General features: G+C 43.2%; 1 protein-coding gene across 5 annotated transcripts in view; it reads right to left on the reverse strand.

Annotated features, from left to right (window-relative positions):
• FAM135A (family with sequence similarity 135 member A) overlaps positions 1–13,772 on the reverse strand; it is a 159,938-nt gene that overhangs the window by 76,050 nt on the left and 70,116 nt on the right. For all 5 annotated transcript variants that reach the window (XM_073569383.1, XM_073569384.1, XM_073569380.1 and 2 more), the window contains exons 5-6: positions 911–1,050; positions 756–826 (exon numbers count right to left, since the gene is read on the reverse strand). In XM_073569383.1, coding sequence (XP_073425484.1) covers positions 756–826; positions 911–1,050 — 211 coding nt within the window. The remainder of the gene's footprint in view (positions 1–755; positions 827–910; positions 1,051–13,772) is intronic.

Genomic DNA, 13,772 nt, shown 5'->3' on the forward strand with positions numbered 1-13,772 from the left:
CGCTTCTTTCCTCTGTGTGCAGGCGCCGGAGAGCTTCATAATGCTGTTGATCTGCAGATTAACCCCATATCTGCAGGTTAACAGCATTATGCTTGGTGATAGGTTCCCTTTAAGGTTAGTATTAGTACAGTGATGCTAAACTTACATTTTTTTATATACAGCTCTGGCAAAAGTTAAGAGAAGACCACATCAAAACCCTGTCATGGGCAGCCCATTCTCCAGACCTGGACCCCATTTAAAACCTCTGGAATGTAATCAAGAGGTTGATGGATAGTCACAAGCCATCAAACAAAGAAGAACTGCTTACATTTTTGCGCCAGAAGCAGTGTGACACACTGATGGAAAGCATGCCAAGACGCATGAAAGCTCTGCTTAAAAATCATGGCTATTCCACAAAATATTGATTTCTGAACTCTTCCCGAGTTAAAACAATAGTATTGTTGTTTATAAATGATTATGAACTTGTTCTTTTTGCATTATTTAAGGTCCAAAAGCACTCTTTTTTTTTTTTCAGAAAAAAAAATTATTGTTTGGAAATTCGGAGATATGTTGTCAGAAGTTTATAGACTGAAAGAACAATTTACATTTTGCTCAAAAATATACCTATAAAGAGAAAAATCAGACAAACTGAACATTTGGAAGTGGTCTCTTAATTTTTGACAGAGCTGTATATATATTTTAGTGGTTAAAAAAAATTCAGAACATTGTAAAAAACAACAACTCCTGGTTCTTGTAACATTCAGGCTTGTACTTACGAATAGTCTGTGTCTGTGAAATACAGATCAATGGAAATTTGAAACACCAGCTCATTCAACGTCTCCTCAATCTGTGGACAGGTATGTTGCATTAGAAGAATGGAGTCACACAGAAATATCCATTTTCAATGTTCTTCTCATAAAACGGGACTTACCTTCCTTTCATCCAGAAGCATCTTTACCTTGAAATTCATCACATCATTGACTGCTACCTCCTCATTTTTGTACAGAATTTGGAAAATTTTACTGCAGATGACAGTATCTTGCACAGATGCTGGAAAGGCCAAGTCATCGCCTTAAAAGTAACAGTAATACATTTTGAGTTAAAATATTCAAAAAGCAACAGAAATGTGCAAAAGAATCATAACATGTCTGTTTTTACATGTTAACAGATACTATCTCATCAGGATGGGTCTTGTAGGATTCAGGGCCATTTCTGGCTGGTCAGATAGCCTATTTGAAATATAATTCAAGGACATTACGACAAAGGAAATATAAAAGGCATATAAATTTGTAATACACAAAAAGAAATAAACACTGTACCAGTAACTTTAGGATTCTGTATCAAAATGCCTCAAAGGCTAAGTTTGCTGTTGGAGGTTCTGTTGGAGTTGAGACTAATATACTTACTTGGTAAATTTATGTCAGAATGAGTGTATATTCCTAATACTAAAACACGCATTTATTTAGTCCACCTAGAGCTTTCAAAAGGGAACATTCATTATGCAGTGTACTGTCATACTGTCGTAGATTTACAAAGTAAGAACACCAGCCTCATCAGGTCTAAAAGATCTATAAATAAATGTATTTGATTTAATGTAATGTATACTGCTGATATCCCAGTGAGGTCTATCAGACATCGTTGTGAAATATACTGTACATTACATAACTACAAAAGTAGTAGTGGGGAATAAAGGGGTGTGCAATGGCACGTTAGAGGTCATAGGACAGCACATACAGAAGGGTTAGCTTTGGGCTTATATTTTAAATGGATTAATTGGGATATAGATAAATGTGCTGTATAGACGGGTATACAAGAGCTGCTTTAAAAGATAAACGCCTGAAGTTTTTGAAGGGCATTTTTACATTTAAGTGGTATGTTTATTTTAGAGCAAACGGTAAATTACAACCATGAAATCCCTGTGCCTATGATTCTACTCCTGGTTCCTCTGCATGAGCTGAGCAGATACATTTCTTACATCATGCACGTATACAACGTATATGTACATCATAGGTTTTGTATCGCCATTTGATGCAGGGTCCGGCGCTGAGCCCGCATCTTTTCTGGCACATGACAGCTGATCTGATCAGAGGTCATGTGCCCCTAACAGCTGTGGGTGGAATCCCGATCCATCCACGACTATTGATAGGTTAAATGTCGCTGTCAATCTCTGGCAGTGGCATTTAACTAGTGTCTACGGGAAGCACGTCACTAATTCCGTCCAGTGGCACCTGTCACATGAATGCGGTGCACAGATGGATTGGCATGATAACCGGGGTGTGCAACAGACCCCCGTCCTTGTTATAACAGATGATGATTTTTGCAACATGTTGCAGAGTTGAAGCACAAGCGATCGGATGATCACAGTCTCAAGTCTTCTAAAGTAGGGGTCCCCAACCTTTTCTGCACCAGGGACCGGCTTCAAGCAAGACCATTCTTCCATGGCCCGGCAGGGCGAGGATGGACGTTTGTCACGGGCGGGGCTTTGGTCATAAGGAGGCGGGGCTATGGACAGGGTTGTAGTTTAGTAGTCAGTGCATACTTGTCATAATATATCATTTATAATGTGAATGTGACTCAACTCACCATAGGTTTTGAAGTGGGAGCACCGGGCTTGTTTCCCTGTATCAGTGGGAGTACTGGGCTTGTTTTCCTCCAACAAGACAGTCCCATCTAGGGATGATGGGAGACAGCGACACCCGAAGTGTGTTCCTTATGTCCAGTCTTCTCCGTAATCTCATTTTTGCTGCTGTCATTGCAAAAAATCCAGTTTCACACAGATAGGATGTTGGAAATGGAAGCAGAGTTTTCAGTGCTTTTGTGGCGATCTCAGAATATTCTGCCTTGACTTTAATCCAGAACGTTGGGAGATTTGACATCTCAAACATACTTTTAAGGCTACCATCATTTGAAATCTCAAGCAGTTGGTCTTCTTCAAGCACGGACAAGGTCGATTCACCTGGCTTGTTCACAAATGGGTTGCGAATCCATTCCTTCCTAGTTCGTGGGTCTTTTGTGGTTGGAAAGTAGTGTGCAAACTGTACTGAAAGCTGAGATAGATGATCATGCACCAGCTGGGAGAATGAAGGTTCAGGCTCGGTCTCTTCCAAAATCCCTGCTAATATTTGAAACATATCAAATATTCCTGTTCTCACTCGCCGTCCCCACACTTCTAGTTTGGCTTTAAATGCAGCAACTTTATCTGCCAACTTGAAGGCAGTGGTCATTCTCCCCTGAAGTGACAGATTAAGTTTGTTCAACAAGTTGAATACATCACATAAGTAAGCAAGTTTTGTGACCCATTCCTTACTACTGAAATGTGCTGCAAGTGGTGATTCCTTTTCTAAAAGAAATCTATGAAGTGGTTCTCGTAATTCAAAAACTCTGGCCAGTGCTCTACCTTTAGAAAGCTATCTGACTTCAGTGTTTAAGAGAGACGCTTGTGCTCCGCATCCATCTCCTCACAGAGATGCTCAAACAGACGTGAGTTAAGGGCGTATGCTTTCATGTGATTAATAACTTTAATCACATCTTGCAAAACAGTGTTAAGTTCAGGTGACATTTTTCGGCTTGCCAACATTTCTCTATGGATGACACAGTGCGTAGACTCGCATTCAGATGCAACCTGTTTGACCCGAGTAGTTAAACCAGAACACCGTCAAGTCATGGCAGCTGCTCCATCCGTGCATATACCTACACAAAATGACCAGTTTAATTTTCCTGATATGTAATCATCCAAAGACTTGAATAGTTCTGCACCTGTGGTGTTGGCTGCCAACAATAATGTACATAACATATCCTCATGCACATCCTCCTGGAAAATATATCGCACATAAACAAGCATCATTGCTTTGTTGTCAACATCAGTAGACTCATCAACCTGGATTGCATACCATGGTGACGTATTAATCCTCTCTAACAATTGTCCCTCGACGTCTTCTGCTAATTCATTAATTCGTCTAGTGACAGTGGTCGCTGAAAGAGGAACCTGTGCCACATTTTTAACTGCAGCCTCTCCAAAAAGTTCATGGCAAATGTCCTTAGCAGCAGGCAGGATCAACGCTTCACCAATAGTGAAGGGTTTCTTAGCCTTAGCAATGCGGTTAGCCACCAAAAATGATGCTCTCAGTGCAGACACATTTGTTGATGTGGTGGCCTTCAATAATTTCTTCTGTCCTTCATGTTCACGCTTTTTTTCTTTCAAAAAACTCCAAAAGCTTGTCTTTTGATGCAGGGTGTTTGGTCTGTAAGTGGCGAGCCAATTTTGAAGGCTTCATGGCCTCATTGGCTAGCTGGTCGCCACATATCACACAGAGTGGGCTTGGGGCGTTTGAATCGCCTGTTGCGATGAACCCATAATTTAAGTAGGATTCATTGTATTTTCTTTTAAATGCAGCTTTCTTTTTTTTAGCAGTCATGGAGTCTTCATCTGTCTCATCATTAGGTCTTTCTACCTTTTCAAAGAAGCTCTCTAGCAAGGTTTGTTTTTTACTCATTTTACAAGAGTTTGAGGCGGAGGCGTAGTGGGCCCCTAACGCTGAAAGATGGCTACTGCTACTGATGACCGTCACTGCTAATTATGATTGGAACCTACAAGGAAATGGAGCATTGAGCACTTAGAAAAAATTGTACTGGAGTACTGTATACATGCTGATTATTTTTTAATCATGGTGTATGCATGGCTCTGCTCCCACCCTTGCATACATGGCTTTGCTCACACCCTTGCATACATGGCTTCGCTCACACCCTTGCATACATGACTCTGCTCCCACCCTTGTATACATGGCTCCGCTCCCATCCTGTATACATGGCTCTGCTTCCACTCTCCTATCCTGTATACATGGCTCTGCTTCCACTCTCCCATCCTGTATACAAGGCTCTGCTTCCACTCTCCCATACTGTATATAAGGCTCTGCTTCCACTCTCCCATAATGTATACAAGTCTCTGCTTCCACTCTCCCATACTGTATACAAGGCTCTGCTTCCACTCTCCCATACTGTATACAAGGCTCTGCTTCCACTCTCCCATATTGTATACAAGGCTCTGCTTCCACTCTCCCATCCTGTATACATGGCTCCGCTCCCACCCTTGTATACGTGGCTCTGCTTCCACTCTCCCATCCTGTATACATGGCTCCACTCTCCCATCCTGCATACATGGCTCCACTCCCACCCTTGTATACGTGGCTCTGCTTCCACTCTCCCATCCTGTATACATGGCTCTGCTTCCACTCTCCCATCCTGTATGCATGGCTCCACTCTCCCATCCTGTATGCATGGCTCCACTCTCCCATCCTGTATACATGGCTCTACTCTCCCATCCTGTATACATGGCTCTGCTTCCACTCTCCCATCCTGTATACATAGCTCCACTCTCCCATCCTGTATACATGGCTCTGCTTCCACTCTCCCATCCTGTATACATGGCTCTGCTTCCACTCTCCCATCCTGTAAACATGGCTCTGCTTCCACTCTCCCATCCTGTATACATGGCTCTACTCTCCCATCCTGTATACATGGCTCTGCTTCCACTCTCCCATCCTGTATACATAGCTCCCCTCTCCCATCCTGTATACATGGCTCTGCTTCCACTCTCCCATCCTGTATACATGGCTCTGCTTCCACTCTCCCATCCTGTATACATGGCTCCACTCTCCCATCCTGTATACATGGCTCTGCTTCCACTCTCCCATCCTGTATACGTGGCTCTGCTTCCACTCTCCCATCCTGTATACGTGGCTCTGCTTCCACTCTCCCATCCTGTATACATGGCTCTGCTTCCACTCTCCCATCCTGTATACATGGCTCTGCTTCCACTCTCCCATCCTGTATACATGGCTCTGCTTCCACTCTCCCATCCTGTATACATGGCTCTGCTTCCACTCTCCCATCCTGTATACATGGCTCTGCTTCCACTCTCCCATCCTGTATACATGGCTCTGCTTCCACTCTCCCATCCTGTATACATGGCTCTGCTTCCACTCTCCCATCCTGTATACGTGGCTCTGCTTCCACTCTCCCATCCTGTATACATGGCTCTGCTTCCACTCTCCCATCCTGTATACATGGCTCCACTCTCCCATCCTGTATACATGGCTCCACTCTCCCATCCTGTATACATGGCTCCACTCTCCCATCCTGTATACATGGCTCCACTCTCCCTCCCATGTATTTATGGCTCCGCTCCCACTCTCCCTCCCATGTATTTATGGCTCCGCTCCCATTCTCCCTCCCTTATTTATGACTCCGCTCCCACTCTCCCTCCCATGTATTTATGGCTCCGCTCCCACTCTCCCTCCCATGTATTTATGGCTCCGCTCCCACTCTCCCTCCCATGTATTTATGGCTCCGCTCCCATTCTCCCTCCCTTATTTATGACTCCGCTCCCACTCTCCCTCCCATGTATTTATGGCTCCGCTCCCACTCTCCCTCCCATGTATTTATGGCTCCGCTCCCACTCTCCCTCCCATGTATTTATGGCTCCGCTCCCACTCTCCCTCCCATGTATTTATGGCTCCGCTCCCATTCTCCCTCCCTTATTTATGACTCCGCTCCCACTCTCCCTCCCATGTATGTATGGCTCCGCTCCCACTCTCCCTCCCATGTATTTATGGCTCCGCTCGGCTCCCCATCATCCCCCATCATACTTACCCTCACGTCGCTGAACTTCCTTCCCATCGATGAACTTTCTCCCTGCATCTCGCGGCGCTTCAGCTTCTTCCTGTACGGAGCGGTCACGTGCTACCGCTCATTAAGGTCAATGAATATGGAAGCCACCCCTATGGTAGAGGAGTGGTGTCCATATTGTGAGGTAGCACTGTCATTTACTTAGGGGATTCTCGCTTGCAGCGAACAAAAACCAGTTCCGGCACAGATTTTCCATCAAATCATACAGTCCTTGCAGTTTATTCACGCCTCATAAACCACAGCAGCAACAGAAAGTTCACTTAATAGCATTACCAGCATAGTGTCCATTATAATGCTTCACTCTGGTTATCAATGTCCAGTATGCAGGCTCTCTTAGCCTCACAATGATCTCACCCACGTCAGGGTTCCTCATGCGGCTGCAGCATTCCGCACAAGTTCGCTCCCTCCAGGGAACTCTCAGGTACACATCCCCATTGCTCCCAGCCACTTCACACGTGCTGTCAGGCAGGAAGTTCCATCTCTGCAGGACCTTCCACGCTGGACCAACCAGGTCCCAGCATTCCTCTCATGTGACCTACCCTGGCCACATTATATGGTCCATAGCCACGCCCACCGGGTCACGTGACTATGACCTCATCACAGGTCCTTCAGGCATTCACATAGCCTTTTACAACAGGCGTTTTCAGACACACCCCTGGGTGGGTTTGTAGGTAAGTGGCCCACCCAACTCCCAAGTTACCTAGAGACTTCTCCCTTATACCTTGAAATAACACCTCAGCAATACCATTGCTAATCAATACGCATAACTAAGTCTCCATCTCAAAGCCACCCCCTTTGAGATACACAACCATCCGTCAGGATTCTGCCACTCATCCTCTCCCTTGGAACCTCCACACAGCGCCCCCTAGTGGACATAGTGGTTACTACACCACAATATTCATGACCTTAAATGAGCGGTAGCACGTGTCCGCTCAGCGCTGGATGAAGCCGCCGCCGACAGGGACCACGGCTAGGTGAGAGTCAGCAGCTGCACTGCTGCCAGCTCCCCTTGTGTCCGCGGACCGGCAAGGGCACTGCAGCGGCCCGGTGCTGGGCCGCGGACCGGCAGTTGGGGACCCCTGTTCTAAAGAGACTACTGAAGCAAGTAAAAGGTTAAAAAAAGTTTTTAAAAAATACAAATTACAATTTTTTTGCAATAAAATGGCAAACAGAACATCACAAAAATGGTATCAATACAAATGTCAGCTCGGTGCGCAAATATTAAGCCCTCACAAAAATGGTGCACTTTTTTTCCATTTAAAATTTTCTTTTCACTACATAAATACAAAAAGAAACTACGGTATACATATTTGGTATCTAAAAAATCGTAATGACCTGGAGAACGATAATGGCAGGTCATTTTCAGCATTCAGTGAACATGGTAAAAAAAAAAAAAAAAGTTGAAATTTTTTTGGAATTTTACCGCATTTGAATTTTTTTTCCCATTTTCCAGTACATTATATGGTTAAGTCAGTGCTGTCATCCCAAAGTACAACTCGTCCCGCAAAAAAACAAGACCTCACGAGCCATAACTAACGGAAAAATCCAAAGTCGTGAAGGGGTTTTTAAAGGTAATCCAAAATATTTAAATGTTATGGCTTTAATGAAAGCAGTACAGAAGGACAATCCCGACTCTACTCTGACACACCAAGTCTCTAATCAGAAACAGAGTTCTTCTTGATTGATCTGTGTAGTTCCAGGTTTAGATGGAAGAAAAAGATGAGTTTGAGTGGCGAGTCCACGCGTCTAGGAGATTATCGAGGAACAGCTTTACGAGAAGGTGTAGGCTTTATATGGCATATCCCTAAGGAATTTAATTAATGACTTTTATGACCGTCACAAATATCATAAAAGACTGGTGCAGATCCTCCTCGGTCTCCTTTTACTTCCCTACAGCGGATCACAGGCAATCTACTCTACTTATATGACCGCTGCTGCCACTAATGGGGCTCAGAAACGATGGCTATGTGTACAGCATGAGCTCTGTGTGCGGCAAGTGATTGACCGCAGCAGTCACATGGATAGAAGGCACCTAAGCAGCTGTAGAAAAGCAACAAGGGAACAGCAAGGACTAACAGAGTCACAGCCCTGGACAAAATGTTTGGGTTTTTTTTAGAAATATTCCCTGCACATGGCCATAACACTTGCCCAGTCCAAATTACTATGTGGATAAGGGCACCCATCATTTCTATGAGGCCCAGTCTACCGAAATCAGTAGCATACATTTTATGGATGGACTGCTTGAAAATGTGGCAAGGAGAAAAAAAAACATGAAAGCATCTTGTTCCAGAGGTAATAAGGCTATACAGGGAATCATATGGCAGGACAAGAAGCCACAGAGAACTCATGTGACCACATACAGCGCGCGGCACACGTGGCATCAGAGTGCTGCCAATGAGAAACATGAACCCCATCGGTAGATTTGACAAGTTTCTGCCAGAAATTGAACCGAACTCGAAAACATATGAAAAGGCAAATAGACTATAACATGTTAGCTGAATAAGAAAAAAAATAAATAAATTTATGAATGATGCCAAATTCTAGCATGAATCCATCAGCAAGATATATTCCAATCTAATATTAAAAGTCTCTGTGCCTGTACTTTATATAATCAGCAAATGCTAGGACGCTATTCACATAATGCTAACAATCTGAACTTGTCCTCAGTGATGAGCGACCATGCCAGGATAAATAAGGCATTATCCGAGTATGCCTGGGCGCTATCCTACTGATTTTGGCATGCTCAAAAAATATGTTCGAGTCCCCGCAGCCGCATGTCTCGCAGCTATTCAACAGGCAATCCCCGCATGTGTTGTGACTGTCGAACAGCCACGAGATATGGGGCCTCGAATATATTTTTCGAGCGTGCCGTAGACACTCCAGTAGTACACAAGCATGCTGGTATAACACCTTATTAATCCGAGCACGCTCGCTCATCACTACGTGTCCTCAACCATTATTTCATGTCCACATGTAGCAAGCAGCAAATATGTAAAAATTCACAATGAAATATTATCCTATGGCTTTAATCGCAAGATGCAAGACCCCGTACTTAGAAAGTTAGTTGTCTCCTAAGCTGGACCATAGGGCTGCATATTTGATGGCAAAATGCAGGATATAAGAATGTATTGCTTGCACAGAATATATATTTTTTATGCTTGGTTGGCTGGGAGGCCGCATTTCAAAGCGTACAGCTCCTGCTGCTGCAAGGCATGTACTGTCTATATTCCCTCATGTGATTATTATTAGTATTTAGAATAGAAAAGCCTTGGGTTCTGACAAAGCAGTGAACCAGGCCAGAATCATTCAGCATTAATAATCATCAAATCTAGGCAAACCCGCTTATATTTGACGTTTGTGTGCTGAGTGCTCCTGGGTGATCCCAAGCTACACATTACCGCTCATACATAGCCGAAACAGAAGCATGGACTAGTATGGGGAAATATAAATGTACTTCCATGTCAAACTTGTAATAGATCCCCAATTAAATATAATATTAGCACAGCCTTGTCAAGGAACAGAGGATGCACTTGCTACAGGCTTATGTTATTCAGTGCGGAAAACCCCAACATAACTGCCAAATGCGGCCCACCTCTGGCAGAAAGATTTAAAGACCATGCATAAGAAAACATGTTGGGTCCAATATCACTGAGGTTATATAGCAGCTCTATATAATTAGGATTTCCTCCCTAGAGCTTAGCTGCAATGATTTTTAGGCGTTTGGGGCATCATGTGGACCCTCAAATACACCATCAGCTTAAATAAGATGCTTAGGAGCTGGAAGCTACTACTAAGTAGGGGAAATGTCAGTGGGCAGCATGGAAACACAGCAGAGTCTCCACATGCTGGATGTATTATAGAAGAAGCCATGGATCCAGAAGACGAAGAGAAGCAGCAGAGGGAAACTCTACAACCTTCTCTATGAGGGACCGGTATACTATGTAGGAAGAGACTCCGATTAACCCTATCAAAGGATCTGTGTCTTTCTTTTAGCAGAGGCATATGAGGAGTTCTCCTAGTAGTGGACAACTTCTGTAATCTATTCAGAAAGGCGTTATGTCAGCAGGATCATTAGTGTACGCCATGGGACCAGTGATATTCATGTGCGGTAAAACAGCAACTTACTAACAACATATACTGTGTACATATACAGTGGTCACGGTAAGTACTCAGACCCCTGTACATTTTTCACTCTTTGTTTCATTGCAGTCATTTGGTAAATGCAAAAAAGTTCATTTTTTTCTCATTAATCTACATTCTGCACCCCATCTTGACTGAAAAAAAAACCTGAAATGTAGAAATTTTTGCAAATCCATTAAAAAAGAAAAACTGAAATATCACATGGTCATAAGTATTCAGACACTCATATTTGTCACATGCTGTCCATTTCCTTGTGATCCTCCTTGAGATGGTTCTACTCCTTTATTGGAGTCCAGCCGTGTTTAACTAAACTAATAGGACTTGATTTGCAAAAGCACACACCTGTCTATATAAGACCTCACAGCTCACAGTGCATGTCAGACCAAATGAGAATCATGAGATCAAATCAACTGGCCAAGGAGCTCAGAGACAGAACTGTGGCAAGGCACAGATCTGGCCAAGGTTACAAAAGAATTTCTGCAGTACCCAAGGTTCCCAAGAGCACAGTGGCCTCCATAATCCTTAAATGGAAGAAGTTTGGGACCACCAGAAGTCTTCCTAGACCTGGCCGTCCAGCCAAACTAAGCAATCGTGGGAGAAGAGCCTTGGTGAGAGAGGTAAAGAAGAACCCCAAGATCACTGTGGCTGAGCTCCACAGATGCAGTAGGGAGATGGGAGAAAGTTCCACAAAGTCAATTATCACTGCAGCTCTCCACCAGTCGGGTTTTTAAGGCAGAGTGACACGACGGAAGAGTCTCCACTGTGCCAAACATATGAAAGCCTGCATAAAGTTTGCAAAAAAACACATGAATGACTCCCAGACTATGAGAAATACGATTCTCTGGTCTGATGAGACGAAGATGGAACTAATTCTAAGTGGTATGTGTGGAGAAAACCAGGAACTGCTCATCACCTGCCCAATACAATCCCAACAGTGAAACATGGTTGTGGAAGCATCATGCAATGGGGGTCTTTTTCAGCTTCAGGGACAGGACGACTGGTTGAAATTGAGGAAAACATCAATGCGACCAAGAATAGAGATATCCTGGATGAAAACCTCTTCCAGAGTGCTCTGGACCTCAGACTTGTCCAAAGGTTCACCTTCCAACAAGACAATGACCCTAAGCACACAGGTAAAATAACAAAGGAGTGGCTTCAGCCAGAGCCCTGACCTAAACCCAATTGAGCATCTCTGGAGAGACCTGAAAATGGCTATTCACCATCCAACCTGACGAAACTGGAGAGGATCTACAAGGAAGAATGGCAAAGGATCCCCAAATCCAGGTGTGAAAACTTGTTGCATCATTCCCAAGAAGACTCATGGCTGTACTAGCTCAAAAGGGTGCTTCTACTCAATACTGAGCAAAGGGTCTGAATACTTATGACCATGTGATATTTCAGGTTTTCTTTTTTAATAAATTTGCAAAAATGTCTACATTTCTGGTTTTTTTCAGTCAAGATGGGGTGCAGAGTGTACATTAGGGAGGAAAAAAAAAATTTTTTGAATTTACCAAATGGCTGCAATGAAACAAAGAGTGAAAAAATTAATGGGGCCTGAATACTTTCCGTACCCACTGTAAGTGTGTTCATTGGAGGGAGAGATTTATGTTCCCTTTAGGTACACAGGGATAATAAGAGATCCAATATTTTTTGCTGTATACCTTACAGTAAACATATGGGTTCTGAATTTGTATATAGCCAAAATGCCATGGGACACATGCACTTAACAAAATAAATCTCCTCTGGAAAAAAATCTTTGCACTCACAATGGCAAGCAAAAAGCTCCACGCTTCCGGGGAGATAAGGTTGGTTAATGCTAGACGTGACTAACAATCCTGCAGCACTGGGGCATTGTATATGTAATCGTTTACTAGGTCGGTGTACTGTATAAAGGTATTATAAACCTATTCTAAGCAGCAGGAGACAAATAGAACAAATAGCTATTATCCAATTTTACTGAAAAATCTATGAAAAAATGGGTTTCATAATAGACTAGCTAAATGTAAGGCGATTGTATGCCGCACACAAACTGTGCCATTACATGTACCCACTGTAGAAAAAAAACGCCTCTTGTATTATATAATGATCCTTCGTGCGCAAACAACTCCACTTAGTTACTCCTTAATCCACGACAAAGCTGCCAATGTTTTTACATAAATTCAGAATTTAAAAATGCACGGAACAATTGGACTTTCTGAAGCTTATCTGTACCTCCTGTGACAGATCATGCAGAAATAAGAGGCGTAAACTGAAGGGGGAATTGTCTGAGCTGACTCATTTCCAGCAATAGATATCTTATTAATGTAGATTTAACTCTGTTATTGAAGTGCCAGTCCAACCAACATTTTAATGGGCCCGTGGAGGTGAAAAAATATTTAGTGATGTCTTCCTCACAGGTCTCCTGGTATCAACATGTGGCGGAAGTGTCACGTGACGTCCGTAATTGAAGTGATGGGGACCAACAATCGTTTACATGAATCTTCTCACATCAATGTTTGCTATAAAGTGAATTAAAAGAGTGTTGATTGACATCATTACATTGTTGATTGTAGCCCATTACAGGGAGTTTATCGAGCCCTTTTCATGATGTATGGGTATGTGCACACATTAAATATTTTAGGCGGAAATTTCTACATACGGTAATTTCTGCATCTCTTGCAGGAAAAACGCTGCTTAAAATAGGTGCGCTTTGCCACGTTTTTACTTGCAGTTTTGCTGCATATTTTGCAGCAAAAATGGTGAAAGAATTGACAGACTGCAGAATTAAATCTGCTCCAAAATCTTCAAGTCACAAATAAGCACCGTCTAACATGACACTTCAGAATTCTCATTCACTTTGCTGGCATCAGGAAACCTTTGAGGTTTTTGTGACAAACGTGCACTGAAAAAATGCAGGAAAAAGCAATGTGTGCAAAGACCCTAAAGCTATATGCGCACAGTGCGTTTTTGATGCATTTTTTCCAAGCGGA

This window comes from Dendrobates tinctorius, unplaced genomic scaffold (assembly GCF_039654945.1).
Source record: "Dendrobates tinctorius isolate UK_male_01 unplaced genomic scaffold, ASM3965494v1 ptg000024l, whole genome shotgun sequence".
NCBI lineage: Eukaryota > Metazoa > Chordata > Amphibia > Anura > Dendrobatidae > Dendrobates > Dendrobates tinctorius.